The 17,615-nt window shown below is 56.7% G+C and overlaps 1 protein-coding gene and 1 long non-coding RNA gene across 2 annotated transcripts; both read left to right on the top strand.

Moving 5' to 3' along the window:
- The first annotated feature begins 396 nt into the window (after positions 1–396).
- LOC133357807 (uncharacterized) lies at positions 397–5,486 on the top strand. The gene is made up of 3 exons (XR_009756995.1): positions 397–595; positions 4,043–4,178; positions 5,290–5,486. It is a non-coding gene; the product is annotated as an uncharacterized LOC133357807 (long non-coding RNA).
- An 8,829-nt stretch (positions 5,487–14,315) lies between these two features.
- Positions 14,316–16,068, top strand: LOC133357868 (mucin-3B-like). Its single transcript, XM_061576012.1, has 2 exons — positions 14,316–14,629; positions 15,418–16,068. The coding sequence occupies exons 1-2, from the start codon at positions 14,366–14,368 to the stop codon at positions 16,066–16,068; spliced, it is 915 nt and encodes a 304-aa protein (XP_061431996.1). The 5' UTR covers positions 14,316–14,365.
- Positions 16,069–17,615: the final 1,547 nt, after the last annotated feature.

The following is a 17,615-nucleotide window of genomic DNA, read 5'->3' as shown; positions in this document are numbered from 1 at the left end:
TGTAATAACTTATTAAGTTTTGTGTGCTCTGTTAGCTGTGGTCTCGAGTGGTAGGGGTGGCTCGCAAACCAACCTGCCGCACCGGTGTCACATTGACCAATCACCACCATGGGCCTAAATGTCAAATATATTGAACGATTGGAAATAATAACTTCTCACGCATGCAACTCGGCGCTTTTATCAGGTGCGTATCGCGTGGCGTGATTACCAATCGTGCAGTTAGGGTCGAAGCTAGTTTTGTTTTGTTTATTAAAGTTGGGGCCTGGTCCGGTCGGCCCAAGTGCGTGTCGAGTCCAGGCTCTGCTCGGTTCGGGGTACTGCTGGTGCCACCACGCTTGTGAAGCCAGCACTGGTGTCTCTCCGCAGCTCGAGCGAGCGCTACGAGGAGGAGATGACAGTGCGAGCCCGAGGCTCTAGTCAACTCCGGCAGGCGGCTGGTACAGAGGTACGAGCAGGAGAAGAGCCGTCTCGCCGACGGGCTGCTCCACCCACGCTTGCACGGATGGCCGGATGACGTCGCGGTCACCGAACGGCCAAACCACCAACCCGACGAACGACCCCCACCCGACCGCCAGCCCACGGGTACCCCCACCGAGTAAATGACCCAACATGCATCATCCTGACACACTGACCAAATAACTTACAGACCGATAATTCGCCACCCCATCCTATGACCCAATAAAATACTTTCGCAACAATATATATGAACCCGACACCCGACTTGCCCACCCTCTGACTCTATAAGACACCGAGGCCAATACAATACACCGACTTGGTGAAACTCTGACCCATCAATCGACCCATTTGACTTCGAGCCTATCCACCGGATCACCAGCTGACCTACTGATCCAATAAACACTCTAACCTGGTAACTTACTGCCAAAATACTGATCCACCAAATGACCCTATAACCTTGCCAGCTAGGCTCAGACTCACGACCAGCTGATCTAATAATCCAAAAACCCACTGTCCCACCAGGCTATCCCCGCTATGAAGGAGGGACCGGTATTATAAATTAATGTTGTGTTTTTGTTCCGCGTTTAGGCACCACTGCCATTACTTGGCCATAAACGTGTTTAAGCCCAGGAGTGTCTGTGCACTCATCTTTCCCAAATGGAAGCTGCTCGTGGTGGAGGCAACATGTCACGTCTGGCAACGCAAAACTAGTTTAGCACCAATGGATTTGACTTAAACCACTCGTGCACAAGACCAGTTGAAAAATTATCCTGACATTTTTATAAATTAATACACACCGTGAGGAGGGTAGTTCCTTAAACAGCATGCTCGAAGTGGTCGAGTGACACGGACGAATGTTCTCCTGTACGTGCATTCCACGTAGTTATGTTCTCCTGTAAACGAGGGCTACTCCTTGGAAAATGCGCACAACGCACGCTGCGCTCCCACGGTTTCATCTTTACATGTCACAGCGATCTGCAGGTTCTGCGCTTGTTTAGCTTGAGGCTGTAGTCATCGCCGCGATGCCGCGAGGGAGTCTGCTGAGTGAGCTCCTGCGTCCCGTTATCAATCAAAGTCCCCCATGCAACTTGGCCACCTGGATATCACTCATGCATCATGGCCACTATGAAATCTTCAATGAATCATGGCCACTGTGACATCCACCATGCAACATGGCCATCGTGATGTTCCACCATTCACCATGGCCCTCTGTGACATCCCTCATTCCTGTTCTTACCTTGCGGTGATTTGATGCAGATGGAGGCGGTGCCCTCTGAGGACAGCGCCCTCCACGTGGTACAAAATTCGCCCTCATTCCTCGCCTCTCCAGATTGGCTCATCTACACACACTCAAAGACAAAGGTCCACCACATAGGCTTTAGCAAGATGTGGGGGATAGTGCAAGCGGCGAGCACTGAGCCAGGATCTCTGAGATCCTGGGCTCCACATTCAGGAGGGTCCTGCTGAGATGTCAGTTCTCAGCGTTCGGATATTTGGCCAATGTCAGATGTCACACTTGGATTAACAATGAGACACGTGTGTATTTAAAGGACACACGCAGGTTAATGGCATCCTTCAAACTGTTAAGAGAAGTAGGGCTGGGCCAGGACATGCCACGGCCACGAGGAACAACGATGGCTGATGGTCAAGAACAATAACGGAGGTGCAGCCAAGTATCGGAACACGTCTGAGAGGACGGCTGCTAGAAAGATGGAGCGACAAAATCGGTGCTTGGTGGATTATTCCATCGCATGATCGTGAGGGGTAGCAGGGTCTCAAGGAAGGAGGCCTTCATCCAGTAGTGGATAGATAAAAGTACAGTAGATTATTAAAACGTAGAAAGGCAGGTACACAGAGAGGATCTTGGGGAGATACTCTGATAGATGCACACACACTCAGGCAGCCAAGCAGATGCACACTTAGGTGTATGGATAGGTGACAGATAGCCACACGCGGATTGGAGAGCACACATCCATTAATACTTCACCACACGAGTCGTAGAGCCACACGTACCTCCATGGTGGCCAATTGCAGAGCAGGGTGCACAGAACTAACAGCGTCTCTCGCGCAGTCCAGGTCTCTGTGTGCGAAGCAGGAGACGAAGCCGAGGATCACATAGAGTCGAGGGGGTGTGACGGCACCCACATCTCAACACGAGTCAAGTCACAATGCGGACTCACACCATGAACCCACATCATCAACACAGACTCACATCATCACCAATCACTCACAACACGAAACACAAAAACAACAACCGACATTCGCCACTTAGTAGCGATGATGTCACCACGGCGCCTTTGCCAGGCCAGGTGCACTTTCAGGCCACACGAAGTGTCGAAGGCTCGCTGACAAGACGTCACGAGACAGACCCAAGTTCCAAAGGTTGGCTGAGATGCTTGGTAGATACACCAGCTGTATGCACAACTGTGCCAACTTACCGAATTTTATCCGCCACTCGTTGTGAGCGTCACTCCTCTGCCCTCAGTTGTTGTTGGAGGCAGTCTGCCTCCAACTGTCCAGTAGCCTCCTTCACGAGCTTCCTCGTGAATGATGCTATTTACACCGCTGGTACCAGTCTTTCACAAGTCTACTCAACTCAACATCCTCCCATACAGCATCAGTCCATATTTTCGACAGCCCATGTCGTGGCCGTTTAGCCCCCTTTATGCGGCCAAAAAGAAACCGCTTGGGTATGCGGGCTACAAGACCCAGCCAACGCAGCCTTGCCTGCCGGAGGAGCTTACTGGTGGGAATGTGTCCAGATCCTTCAAGGATTTGTGAGCTCCTCACACAATCCAGCTCGGTTAAACACAGGATGGCTCGTTGGAACCACCACCGACACCACCACCAACACCACTAACACCATCAACATCACCACCAACAACACCAGTACCACCACCAACAAGAATATCACCATCATCAACACCGTCACCAGCACCACCAACAACACCAACAGCACCACCACCAACAACACCAATAGCACCACCATCAACACCACCATCAACACCACCACCATCAACACCACCACGAACAACAAATATAAATATCCTCCTTATAGCTGAAATAAACTGTTGGGGCAAGTGCTGTTAGCCAGCATCACCTATGAAGGCCGGAAAAGCACACGAGGGCGTGGGTGGCCAACACCGCGCCTTTGTCTCCGAGTGGCGATATTTACACACCACACCAGGTACTCATTTGAGGCTGAGTCGACCTAGGGGAGGCCCAGGACCGGTTCATATAATCGTCACTGGTGTTGACAGCGCGTTAACCACACACACACAGACTCACACACGGATACAAACACACACGGACTCGCACAAACACAGACTCACACCACACACACAGACTCACACCACCGCACCACCCACCCACAGCGAAGATCCACTCCTCACCTTCGCCAGAGTTTCTCCCCGCCTCTCTCACGGACCAACTGCCAGGGGGAAGCGCGTGGCTCGAGACGAGGGGGCGGTACCAGGTGACCACGCCCACCGAGACGTGGAGCCCTGAGCCCCTCGCCCCGCCCCCCCCCATGCCCACCCCCGCCCCCTCGCCCCGCCCCCTCTCCCCCGCCCCTCCCCCCGCCGAGGCCGGGGCGAGTGGAGGCAGCGCTGTGCATTGTGGGTGGCGAGCGGCTGTTTTGGATTCCCGCTCGCGGCCACCGTCGCTGCTGAAGCGGCGGCTCGCTGGCTGGTCCTCCTCTACATCGACTCAGCCCGAACAAGGTGAGAACCTTGCACGGTGTGGACACATCAGCAGTGGCGGTGGTGGAGAGGGGAGGCAGAGGAGGCGCCTGGCTCACAGCCGTTACGCTCTGGGCGCCTGCTGAGTTCACGGCGCTGCTCCAAGCAGAGCGCGGCCTGCTGCTGATGCTGATGATGAGAGGCACTGCCAGATTGTGGCTGATGGGATGAGTTACATTTAGTTCTTTTGTATCTGGAGGGACGGATTTGTTGTCGTGGCAGAAATGGCCTCCACTAGAGGCCGCGATGTGGAGTATTTGGTCTACTCTTCCACGCTGGTCCAAACCCGTTGGAGCGAGGTGGGTGTACCCACAACTTTACCCTCCACACGCGGGGGGCGTCAGCTCACTGCACTTGCAATGCAGAGGTGCAGGTTCGAGTCCATTTCACACTCAGTCATTCACCCACCCACTCACCCACCCACAGAGGGATAAAGACCCTTTATGCAGTGGTTGTGTAGTATCTGCATCAATGTTTTTGTTGTTTAGTTATGGTGGTTGTTGTTGTGGTTGCGGTTATAATCTTGGCTTTAGTTTTGGTTGTATAGGTGGTTGTAGTGTTGGTTGTAATTGTGGTTGCTCTGGTTGTGGTGCCTTTGGTGTTTTTGGTTGTGGTTATAATTGTGGTTGAGTAGGTTGTGGTTATATGTGCGGTTGTGGTGTTTGTGGTTATAACTTGATTTGAAGCTTTGGTGACTGCAGGAATTACTCTCTGGTTCTTTCTGTAAAGTCACGTAGAAAGAAAATAAATTAAATAATAGAGTACGACGTTGCGATTGCAACACAAGCAACCGTCATCAGGTAGAATAAAATTTGAGAGAGAGACAAAACACAGACACGGAGACACACAGACAGACACACAAGCAGAGAGATGGTGGTGATGGTGGTGGGGGTGGTGGTGGCGGTGGTGGGGGCGGTGGTGGCGGTGGTGGTGGTGGCGGTGGTGGCGGTGGTGGTGGCGGTGGGGGCGGTGATGGTGATGGTGGGGGTGGTGGTGGTGGTGGTGATGGTAATGATGGTAATGATGGTGGTGGTGATGGTGGTGATGGTGGTGATGGTGCTGCTGCTAATCATGATGATGCTGTTGGCTCCAGGTCCCACCACCGATGGGCGCTGCCGGTGCGTCGTCTCTGGTTGACGCTGCTCAACAAGGAGCAGCTTCACTCCACGTTCCTGCGCTACTCACTCACTCACCCAGTCCCTCACCCACTCACTCACGGACCCACTCACTCAGCCACTCACTCACCCACTCACTCACTCACCCACTCACTCACTCACCAGCTTCACTCCACGTTCCTGCGCTACTCACTCACTCACCCACTCACTCACTCACCCACTCACCTACTCACTCACTCACCAGCTTCACTCCACGTTCCTGCGCTACTCACTCACTCACTCACCACTCACTCACTCACTCACTCACCCACTCACTCACTCACTCACCCACTCACTCACCCACTCACTCACTCACCAGCTTCACTCCACGTTCCTGCGCTACTCACTCACTCACCCACTCACTCACTCACCCACTTACTCACTCACCAGCTGCACTCCACGTTCCTGCGTTACTCACTCACTCACTCGCTCACCCACTCACTCACCAGCTTCACTCCACGTTCCTGCGCTACTCATTCACTCGCAGGCGGTCACAGCACGAGGTGAGCTCACTCACTCACCCACTCACCCGCATACTCATCCACTCGCTCGCTCGCTCACCCACTCACTCACCCACTCACTCACCCACTCACTCAGCCAATCACTCGCTCGCTCGCTCACCCACTCACTCGCTCAGCCACTTGCTCGCTCACTCACTTGCTCACTCACCCACTCACCCACTCACTCACCCACTCACTCACTCAGCCAATCACTCGCTCGCTCACCCACTCACTCACTCAGCCACTCACTCACTCGCTCACTCACTCACTCGCTCACTCACTCGCTCACTCACTCACTCACCCAGCCACTCACTCACTCTCTCGCTAGCTCGCTCACTCACTCATTCACTCACTCACTCACCCACTCATTAACTCACCCACTCAGCCACTCACTCACTCACCCACCCACTCACCCACTCATCCACCCACTCAGCCACTCACTCACCCACCCACTCACCCACTCACTCACCCACTCAGCCACTCACTCAGCCACTCACTCACTCACCCACTCACCCACTCACTCACCCACTCACTCACCCACTCACTCAGCCACTCACTCACCCACTCACTCACCCACTCACTCACTCACTCACCCACCCACTCACTCACCAGCTTCACTCCACGTTCCTGCGCTACTCACTCACTCACCCACTCACTCACTCACCCACTCACCTACTCACTCACTCACCAGCTTCACTCCACGTTCCTGCGCTACTCACTCACTCACTCACCCACTCAGCCACTCACTCACCCACCCACTCACCCACTCATCCACCCACTCAGCCACTCACTCACCCACCCACTCACCCACTCACTCACTCACCCACTCAGCCACTCACTCAGCCACTCACTCACTCACCCACTCACCCACTCACTCACCCACTCACTCACCCACTCACTCAGCCACTCACTCACCCACTCAGCCACTCACTCACTCAGCCACTCACTCACCCACAAACTCACCCACTCACTCACCCACTCACTCACCCACTCACTCACCCACTCACTCACCCACTCACTCACTCACCCACCCACTCACTCACCAGCTTCACTCCACGTTCCTGCGCTATGCACTCACTCACTCACCCACTCACTCACTCACCCACTCACCCACTCACTCACTCACTCACCCACTCACTCACTCACTCACCCACTCACTCACTCACCAGCTGCACTCCACGTTCCTGCGCTACTCACTCACTCACTCGCTCACCCACTCACTCACCAGCTTCACTCCACGTTCCTGCGCTACTCATTCACTCGCAGGCGGCCACAGCACGAGGTGAGCTCACTCACTCACCCACTCACCCGCATACTCATCCACTCGCTCGCTCGCTCACCCACTCACTCGCTCAGCCACTCGCTCGCTCACTCACTTGCTCACTCACCCACTCACTCACTCACCCACTCACTCACCCACTCACTCAGCCAATCACTCGCTCGCTCGCTCACCCACTCACTCGCTCAGCCACTTGCTCGCTCACTCACTTGCTCACTCACCCACTCACTCACCCACTCACTCACTCACCCACTCACTCACTCAGCCAATCACTCGCTCGCTCACCCACTCACTCACTCAGCCACTCACTCACTCAGCCACTCACTCACTCGCTCACCCACTCGCTCAGCCACTCACTCACTCAGCCACTCGCTCACTCGCTCGCTCAGCCACTCGCTCACTCGCTCGCTCGCTCAGCCACTTGCTCACTCACCCACTCACTCACTCGCTCAGCCAATCACTCGCTCACTCACTCGCTCACTCACTCACTCGCTCACTCACTCACTCGCTCACTCACTCACTCACTCACCCAGCCACTCACTCACTCTCTCGCTAGCTCGCTCACTCACTCACTCACTCATTCACTCACTCACTCACTCAGCCACTCATTCACTCACCCACTCAGCCACTCATTAACTCACCCACTCAGCCACTCACTCACCCACTCAGCCACTCACTCACTCACCCACCCCACTCACCCACTCATCCACCCACTCAGCCACTCACTCACCCACCCACTCACCCACTCACTCACTCACCCACTCAGCCACTCACTCACTCAGCCACTCACTCACTCACTCACCCACTCACCCACTCACTCACCCACTCACTCACCCACTCACTCAGCCACTCACTCACCCACTCAGCCACTCGCTCACTCAGCCACTCACTCACCCACTCACTCACTCACCCACTCACTCACCCACTCAATCACTCACCCACTCACTCACCCACTCACTCACCAGCTTCACTCCACGTTCCTGCGCTACTCACTCACTCACTCACCCACTCACTCACTCACTCACCCACTGACTCACTCACCAGCTGCACTCCACGTTCCTGCGCTACTCACTCACTCACTCGCTCACCCACTCACTCACCAGCTTCACTCCACGTTCCTGCGCTACTCATTCACTCGCAGGCGGCCACAGCACGAGGTGAGCTCACTCACTCACCCACTCACCCGCATACTCATCCACTCGCTCGCTCGCTCACCCACTCACTCGCTCAGCCACTCGCTCGCTCACTCACTTGCTCACTCACCCACTCACTCACCCACTCACTCACCCACTCACTCAGCCAATCACTCGCTCGCTCGCTCACCCACTCACTCGCTCAGCCACTTGCTCGCTCACTCACTTGCTCACTCACCCACTCACTCACCCACTCACTCACTCACTCACCCACTCACTCACTCAGCCAATCACTCGCTCGCTCACCCACTCACTCACTCAGCCACTCACTCACTCAGCCACTCACTCACTCGCTCACCCACTCGCTCAGCCACTCACTCACTCAGCCACTCGCTCACTCGCTCGCTCAGCCACTCGCTCACTCGCTCGCTCGCTCAGCCACTTGCTCACTCACCCACTCACTCACTCGCTCAGCCAATCACTCGCTCACTCACTCGCTCACTCACTCACTCGCTCACTCACTCACTCACTCGCTCACTCACTCACTCACCCAGCCACTCACTCACTCTCTCGCTAGCTCGCTCACTCACTCACTCACTCATTCACTCACTCACTCAGCCACTCATTCACTCACCCACTCAGCCACTCATTAACTCACCCACTCAGCCACTCACTCACCCACTCAGCCACTCACTCACTCACCCACCCACTCACCCACTCATCCACCCACTCAGCCACTCACTCACCCACCCACTCACCCACTCACTCACTCACCCACTCAGCCACTCACTCACTCACTCACCCACTCACCCACTCACTCACCCACTCACTCACCCACTCACTCAGCCACTCACTCACCCACTCAGCCACTCACTCACTCAGCCACTCACTCACCCACTCACTCACCCACTCACTCACCCACTCACTCACCCACTCAATCACTCACCCACTCACTCACCCACTCACTCACTCACTCACCCACCCACTCACTCACCAGCTTCACTCCACGTTCCTGCGCTACGCACTCACTCACCCACTCACCCACTCACTCACTCACCCACTCACCCACTCACTCACTCACTCACCCACTCACCCACTCACTCACCCACTCACCCACTCACTCACTCACCAGCTTCACTCCACGTTCCTGCGCTACTCACTCACCCACTCACTCACTCACCCACTGACTCACTTACCAGCTGCACTCCACGTTCCTGCGCTACTCACTCACTCACCCACACTCACTCGCTCACCCACTCACTCACCAGCTTCACTCCACGTTCCTGCGCTACTCACTCACTCACCCACTCACTCACCCACTCACCCACTCAATCACTCACCCACTCACTCACTCAGCCACTCACTCACCCACTCACTCACTCACCCACTCACTCACCCACTCACTCACCAGCTTCACTCCACGTTCCTGCGCTACTCACTCACTCACTCACCCACTCACTCACTCACCCACTTACTCACTCACCAGCTGCACTCCACGTTCCTGCGCTACTCACTCACTCACCCACTCACTCACTCGCTCACCCACTCACCAGCTTCACTCCACGTTCCTGCGCTACTCATTCACTCGCAGGTGGCCACAGCACGAGGTGAGCTCACTCACTCACCCACTCACCCGCATACTCATCCACTCCCTCGCTCGCTCGCTCACCCACTCACTCGCTCAGCCACTCGCTCGCTCACTCACTTGCTCACTCACCCACTCACTCACTCACCCACTCACTCACCCACTCACTCAGCCAATCACTCGCTCGCTCGCTCACCCACTCACTCGCTCAGCCACTCGCTCGCTCACTCACTTGCTCACTCACCCACTCACTCACCCACTCACTCACTCACCAGCTTCACTCCACGTTCCTGCGCTACTCACTCACTCACCCACTCACTCACTCACCCACTTACTCACCAGCTTCACTCCAAGTTCCTGCGCTACTCACTCACTCACCCACTCACTCACTCGCTCACCCACTCGCTCACCCACTCACTCACCAGCTTCACTCCACGTTCCTGCGCTACTCATTCACTCGCAGGCGGCCACAGCACGAGGTGAGCTCACTCACTCACCCACTCACCCGCATACTCATCCACTCGCTCGCTCACCCACTCACTCGCTCAGCCACTCGCTCGCTCACTCACTTGCTCACTCACCCACTCACTCACCCACTCACTCACCCACTCACTCAGCCAATCACTCGCTCGCTCGCTCACCCACTCACTCGCTCAGCCAATCGCTCGCTCACTCACTTGCTCACTCACCCACTCACTCACTCACCCACTCACTCACTCAGCCAATCACTCGCTCGCTCACCCACTCACTCGCTCAGCCGCTCGCTCGCTCACTCGCTCACTCACCCACTCACTCACTCAGCCACTCACTCACTCGCTCACCCACTCGCTGAGCCACTCACTCACTCAGCCACTCGCTCACTCGCTCGCTCAGCCACTCGCTCACTCGCTCGCTCGCTCAGCCACTTACTCACTCACTCAGCCAATCACTCGCTCGCTCACCCACTCACTCGCTCAGCCGCTCGCTCACTCACTCGCTCACTCACTCACTCGCTCACTCACTCACTCACCCATCCACTCACTCACTCTCTCGCTAGCTCGCTCACTAACTCACTCATTCACTCACTCACTCAGCCACTCATTCACTCACCCACTCCGCCACTCATTAACTCACCCACTCAGCCACTCACTCACCCACTCAGCCACTCACTCACCCACTCACCCACCCACTCAGCCACTCACCCACCCACTCACCCACTCACTCACTCACCCACTCAGCCACTCAATCACTCAGCCACTCACTCACTCACCCACTCACCCACTCACCCACTCACTCAGCCACTCACTCACCCACTCAGCCACTCACTCACTCAGCCACTCACTCACTCACCCATGCACTCACTCACCCACTCACCCACTCAATCACTCACCCACTCACTCACTCAGCCACTCACTCACCCACTCACTCACTCACCCACTCACTCACCAGCTTCACTCCACGTTCCTGCGCTACTCACTCACCCACTCACTCACCCACTCACTCACCCACTCACTCACGGACCCACTCACTCACTCAGCCACTCACTCACCCACTCACTCACTCACCCACTCACTCACTCACTCACCAGCTTCACTCCACGTTCCTGCGCTACTCACTCACTCACCCACTCACTCACTCACTCACCCACTCACTCACTCACCTACTCACTCACTCACCAGCTTCACTCCACGTTCCTGCGCTACTCACTCACTCACCCACTCACTCACTCACCCACTTACTCACTCACCAGCTGCACTCCACGTTCCTGCGTTACTCACTCACTCACTCGCTCACCCACTCACTCACCAGCTTCACTCCACGTTCCTGCGCTACTCATTCACTCGCAGGCGGCCACAGCACGAGGTGAGCTCACTCACTCACCCACTCACCCGCATACTCATCCACTCGCTCGCTCGCTCACCCACTCACTCGCTCAGCCACTCGCTCGCTCACTCACTTGCTCACTCACCCACTCACTCACCCACTCAGTCACTCACCCACCCACTCAGCCACTCACTCACCCACTCAGCCACTCACTCACCCACCCACTCACCCACTCACCCACCCACTCAGCCACTCACTCACTCACCCACCCACTCACCCACTCACTCACCCACTCAGCCACTCACTCACTCAGCCACTCACTGACTCACCCACTCACTCACTCACGGACTCACTCATTCACTCAGTCACTCACTCACTCACACACTCACTCACCCACCCACTCACCCACTCACCCACCCACTCACCCGCTCACCCACCCACCCACTCACCCACTCACGCACTCACTCAGTCACTCACTCACTCACACACCCACTCACTCACCCACTCAGCCACTCACTCACTCAGCCACTCACTGACTCACCCACTCACTCACTCACGGACTCACTCATTCACTCAGTCACTCACTCACTCACACACTCACTCACCCACTCAGACACTCACTCAGTCACTCAGTCACTCACTCACACACACACTCACTCACTCACCCACTCAGTCACTCACCCACCCACTCAGCCACTCACTCACCCACTCAGCCACTCACTCACCCACCCACTCACCCACTCACCCACCCACTCAGCCACTCACTCACTCTGCCACTCGCTCACTTGCTCGCTCGCTCAGCCACTCGCTCACTCGCTCGCTCGCTCAGCCACTTGCTCACTCACTCACCCACTCACTCACTACCTCAGCCAATCGCTCGCTCGCTCACTCACCCACTCACCCACCCACTCAGTCACCCACCCACTCACCCACCCACTCACTCACCCACCCACTCACTCACCCACCTACTCACCCAATCACCATCTCACCATCCCACACACCCACTCACTCACCACTCACCCACCCACTCACCCGCTCACCCACCCACCCACTCACCCACTCACGCACTCACTCAGTCACTCAGTCACTCACTCACTCACTCACACACTCACTCACTCACTCACCCATTCAGACACTCACTCACCCACTCACTCACTCACCCACTCACCCAATCAGCCACTCAGCTACTCACTCACTCACCCACTCACTCACTCACCCACTCACTCACTCACTCACGGACTCACTCATTCACTCAGTCACTCACTCACTCACACACTCACTCACCCACTCACCCACTCAGACACTCACTCAGTCACTCACTCACCCACACACTCACTCACCCACTCAGTCACTCACCCACCCACTCAGCCACTCACTCACCCATTCAGCCACTCACTCACCCACCCACTCAACCACTCACCCACTCACCCACCCACTCAGCCACTCACTCACCCACCCACTCACCCACTCACTCACCCACTCAGCCACTCACTCACTCAGCCACTCATTCACTCACCAACTCACTCACTCACTCACCCACTCACTCACTCACCAGCTTCACTCCACGTTCCTGCGCTACTCACTCACTCACCCACTCACTCACCCACTCACCCACTCACTCACCCACTCACTCACTCACCAGCTTCACTCCACGTTCCTGCGCTACTCACTCACTCACCCACTCACTCACCCACTCACTCAGCCAATCACTCGCTCGCTCACCCACTCACTCGCTCAGCCACTCGCTCGCTCACTCGCTCAGCCACTCACTCAGCCACTCACTCACTCGCTCACCCACTCGCTCAGCCACTCACTCACTCTGCCACTCCGCTCACTTGCTCGCTCGCTCAGCCACTCGCTCACTCGCTCGCTCGCTCAGCCACTTGCTCACTCACTCACCCACTCACTCACTAGCTCAGCTAATCGCTCGCTCGCTCACTCACTCACCCACTCACTCACCCACTCACTCACTCACCCACTCACCCACTCATCACTCACCACTCACTCACCCACCCACTCAGTCACCCACCCACTCACTCACCCACCCACTCAGTCACCCACCCACTCACTCACCCACCCACTCACTCACCCACCTACTCACCCACTCACCATCTCACCATCCCACACACCCACTCACTCACCACTCACCCACCCACTCACCCGCTCACCCACCCACCCACTCACCCACTCACTCAGTCACTCAGTCACTCACTCACACACTCACTCACTCACCCACTCAGACACTCACTCACCCACTCACCCTCTCACTCAGTCACTCAGTCACTCACTCACTCACACACTCACTCACTCACCCACTCAGACACTCACTCACCCACTCACTCACCCACTCACCCAATCAGCCACTCAGCTACTCAGCTACTCACTCACTCACCCACTCAGACACTCACTCAGTCACTCACTCACCCACACACTCACTCACTCACCCACTCAGTCACTCACCCACCCACTCAGCCACTCACTCACCCACTCAGCCACTCACTCACCCACCCACTCACCCACTCACCCACCCACTCAGCCACTCACTCACTCACCCACTCACCCACTCACTCAGCCACTCAGCCACTCACTCACTCAGCCACTCACTCACTCACCCACTCACTCACTCACTCACCCACTCACACACTCACTCAGCCACTCACTCAGCCACTCACTCAGCCACTCACTCACCCATTCAGCCACTCAGGCGCTCACATAATGTTGTTGTTGTTGATGTTGTTGTTGACGATGTTGTTGTTGTTGACGATGTTGTTGTTGTTGTCGTTGTTGTTGACGATGATGATGTTGTTGTTGTTGACGATGATGATGTTGTTGTTGACGATGTTGATGTTGTTGTTGACAATGTTGTTGTTGTTGCTGCCGCTGCAGACGCGCAACTGGAACGAGGAGCTGCAGAGCTGCCGTGAGCTCCCCCACAAGACGCTGTCACAGAGACTCGTTAGAGAGAGAGCCACATTCAAGGTGGTGGTGGTGATGGTGGTGAGGGTGGTGATGGTGGTGATGGTGGTGATGGTGGTGGTGGTGGTGGTGATGGTGGTGGTGGTGATGGTGATGGTGGTGATGGTGATGATGGGGGTGGTTATAGTGGTGGTGATGGTGGTGGTGGTGGTGGTGGTGATGGTGGTGGTGATGGTGATGGTGGGGGTGATGGTGATGGTTCGGGTGATGGTGGTGGTGATGGTGGTGGTGGTGGTGGTGGTGATGATGATGGTGGTGATGGTGGTGATGATGTTGGTGGTGGTGGTGGTGATGATGATGGTGGTGATGGTGGTGATGATGGTGGTGGGGGTGGTGGGGGTGGTGGTGGGGGTGGTGGGGGTGGTGGTGGGGGTGGTGGGGGTGGTGGTGGGGGTGGTGGTGATGGTGGTGGTGGTGGTGATGATAGTGGTGATGATGGTGCTGGTGGTGGTGGTGATGGTGATGGTGGTGGTGATGGTGGTGGTGGTGCTGATGGTGGTGGTGATGGTGCTGGTGGTGATGGTGGTGGTGATGGGGGTGGTGGTGGTGGTGGTGATGGTGGTGGGGGTGGTGGTGGGGGTGGTGGGGGTGGTGGTGGGGGTGGTGGTGGCGGTGGTGGGGGCGGTGGTGGCGGTGGTGGGGGCGGTGGTGGGGGCGGTGGCGGTGGGGGCGGTGGTGGCGGTGATGGTGATGGTGATGGTGGGGGTGGTGGTGGTGATGGTGGTGGTAGTAATGATGGTGATGGTGGTGATGGGTGCTGCTGCTAATCATGATGATGCTGTTGGCTCCAGGTCCCACCACCGATGGGCGCTGCCGGTGCGTCGTCTCTGGTTGACGCTGCTCAGCAAGGAGCAGCTTCACTCCACGTTCCTGCGCTACTCACTCACCCACTCACTCACCCACTCACTCACCCACTCACTCACTCACCAGCTTCACTCCACGTTCCTGTGCTACTCACTCACTCACTCACCCACTCACCCACTCACTCACTCACCCACTCACCCACTCACTCACCACTCACTCACTCACCCACTCACTCACTCACCAGCTTCACTCCACATTCCTGCGCTACTCACTCACTCACCCACTCACTCACCCACTCACTCACCCACTCACTCACTCACCAGCTTCACTCCACGTTCCTGCGCTACTCACTCACTCACCCACTCACCCACTCACTCACTCACTCACCCACTCACTCACCCACTCACCCACTCACTCACCCACTCACTCACTCACCAGCTTCACTCCACGTTCCTGCGCTACTCACTTACTCACTCACCCACTCACTCACCCACTCACTCACTCACCAGCTGCACTCCACGTTCCTGCGCTACTCACTCACTCACCCACTCACTCACTCGCTCACCCACTCACTCACCAGCTTCACTCCACGTTCCTGCGCTACTCATTCACTTGCAGGCGGCGACAGCATGAGTTGAGCTCACTCGCTCACCCACTCGCTCGCTCACTCACTTGCTCACTCACCCACTCACTCACCCACTCACCCACTCACTAAGCCAATCACTCGCTCGCTCGCTCACCCACTCACTCGCTCAGCCACCTGCTCGCTCACTCACTTGCTCACTCACCCACTCACTCACCCACTCACTCACCCACTCACTCAGCCAATCACTCGCTCGCTCACCCACTCACTCGCTCAGCCACTCGCTCGCTCACTCACCCACTCACTCACTCAGCCACTCACTCACTCGCTCACCCACGCGCTCAGCCACTCGCTCGCTCGCTCGCTCAGCCACTCGCTCGCTCGCTCAGCCACTCGCTCACTCGCTCGCTCGCTCAGCCACTTGCTCACTCACTCACCCACTCACCCACCCACTCAGCCACTCACTCACCCACCCACTCACCCACTCACTCACCCACTCAGCCACTCACTCACTCAGCCACTCATTCACTCACCAACTCACTCACTCACTCACTCACTCACCCACTCACTCACTCACCAGCTTCACTCCACGTTCCTGCGCTACTCACTCACTCACCCACTCACTCACCCACTCACCCACTCACTCACCCACTCACTCACTCACCAGCTTCACTCCACGTTCCTGCGCTACTCACTCACTCACCCACTCACTCACCCACTCACTCAGCCAATCACTCGCTCGCTCACCCACTCACTCGCTCAGCCACTCGCTCGCTCACTCGCTCAGCCACTCACTCAGCCACTCACTCACTCGCTCACCCACTCGCTCAGCCACTCACTCACTCTGCCACTCCGCTCACTTGCTCGCTCGCTCAGCCACTCGCTCACTCGCTCGCTCGCTCAGCCACTTGCTCACTCACTCACCCACTCACTCACTAGCTCAGCTAATCGCTCGCTCGCTCACTCACTCACCCACTCACTCACCCACTCACTCACTCACCCACTCACCCACTCATCACTCACCACTCACTCACCCACCCACTCAGTCACCCACCCACTCACTCACCCACCCACTCAGTCACCCACCCACTCACTCACCCACCCACTCAGTCACCCACCCACTCACTCACCCACCCACTCACTCACCCACCTACTCACCCACTCACCATCTCACCATCCCACACACCCACTCACTCACCACTCACCCACCCACTCACCCGCTCACCCACCCACCCACTCACCCACTCACTCAGTCACTCAGTCACTCACTCACACACTCACTCACTCACCCACTCAGACACTCACTCACCCACTCACCCTCTCACTCAGTCACTCAGTCACTCACTCACTCACACACTCACTCACTCACCCACTCAGACACTCACTCACTCACCCACTCACTCACCCACTCACCCAATCAGCCACTCAGCTACTCACTCACTCACCCACTCAGACACTCACTCAGTCACTCACTCACCCACACACTCACTCACTCACCCACTCAGTCACTCACCCACCCACTCAGCCACTCACTCACCCACTCAGCCACTCACTCACCCACCCACTCACCCACTCACCCACCCACTCAGCCACTCACTCACT

Source organism: Lethenteron reissneri, chromosome 60 (genome assembly GCF_015708825.2).
Source record: "Lethenteron reissneri isolate LAM-NWPU_2019-01 chromosome 60, ASM1570882v1, whole genome shotgun sequence".
Taxonomy (NCBI): domain Eukaryota; kingdom Metazoa; phylum Chordata; class Hyperoartia; order Petromyzontiformes; family Petromyzontidae; genus Lethenteron; species Lethenteron reissneri.
The sequence above is the reverse complement of the archived record's forward strand: the minus strand, read 5'-3'. Positions and strand labels throughout refer to the sequence as shown.

Bases quoted from the DNA above. Each gene is read 5' to 3' on its own strand.
- LOC133357868 (XM_061576012.1), top strand. From the start codon at position 14,366: ATGTTGTTGTTGTTGATGTTGTTGTTGACGATGTTGTTGTTGTTGACG. The intron at 14,630-15,417 runs GTGGTGGTGGTG...TGTTGGCTCCAG, and splicing joins GAGAGAGAGCCACATTCAAG to GTCCCACCACCGATGGGCGC.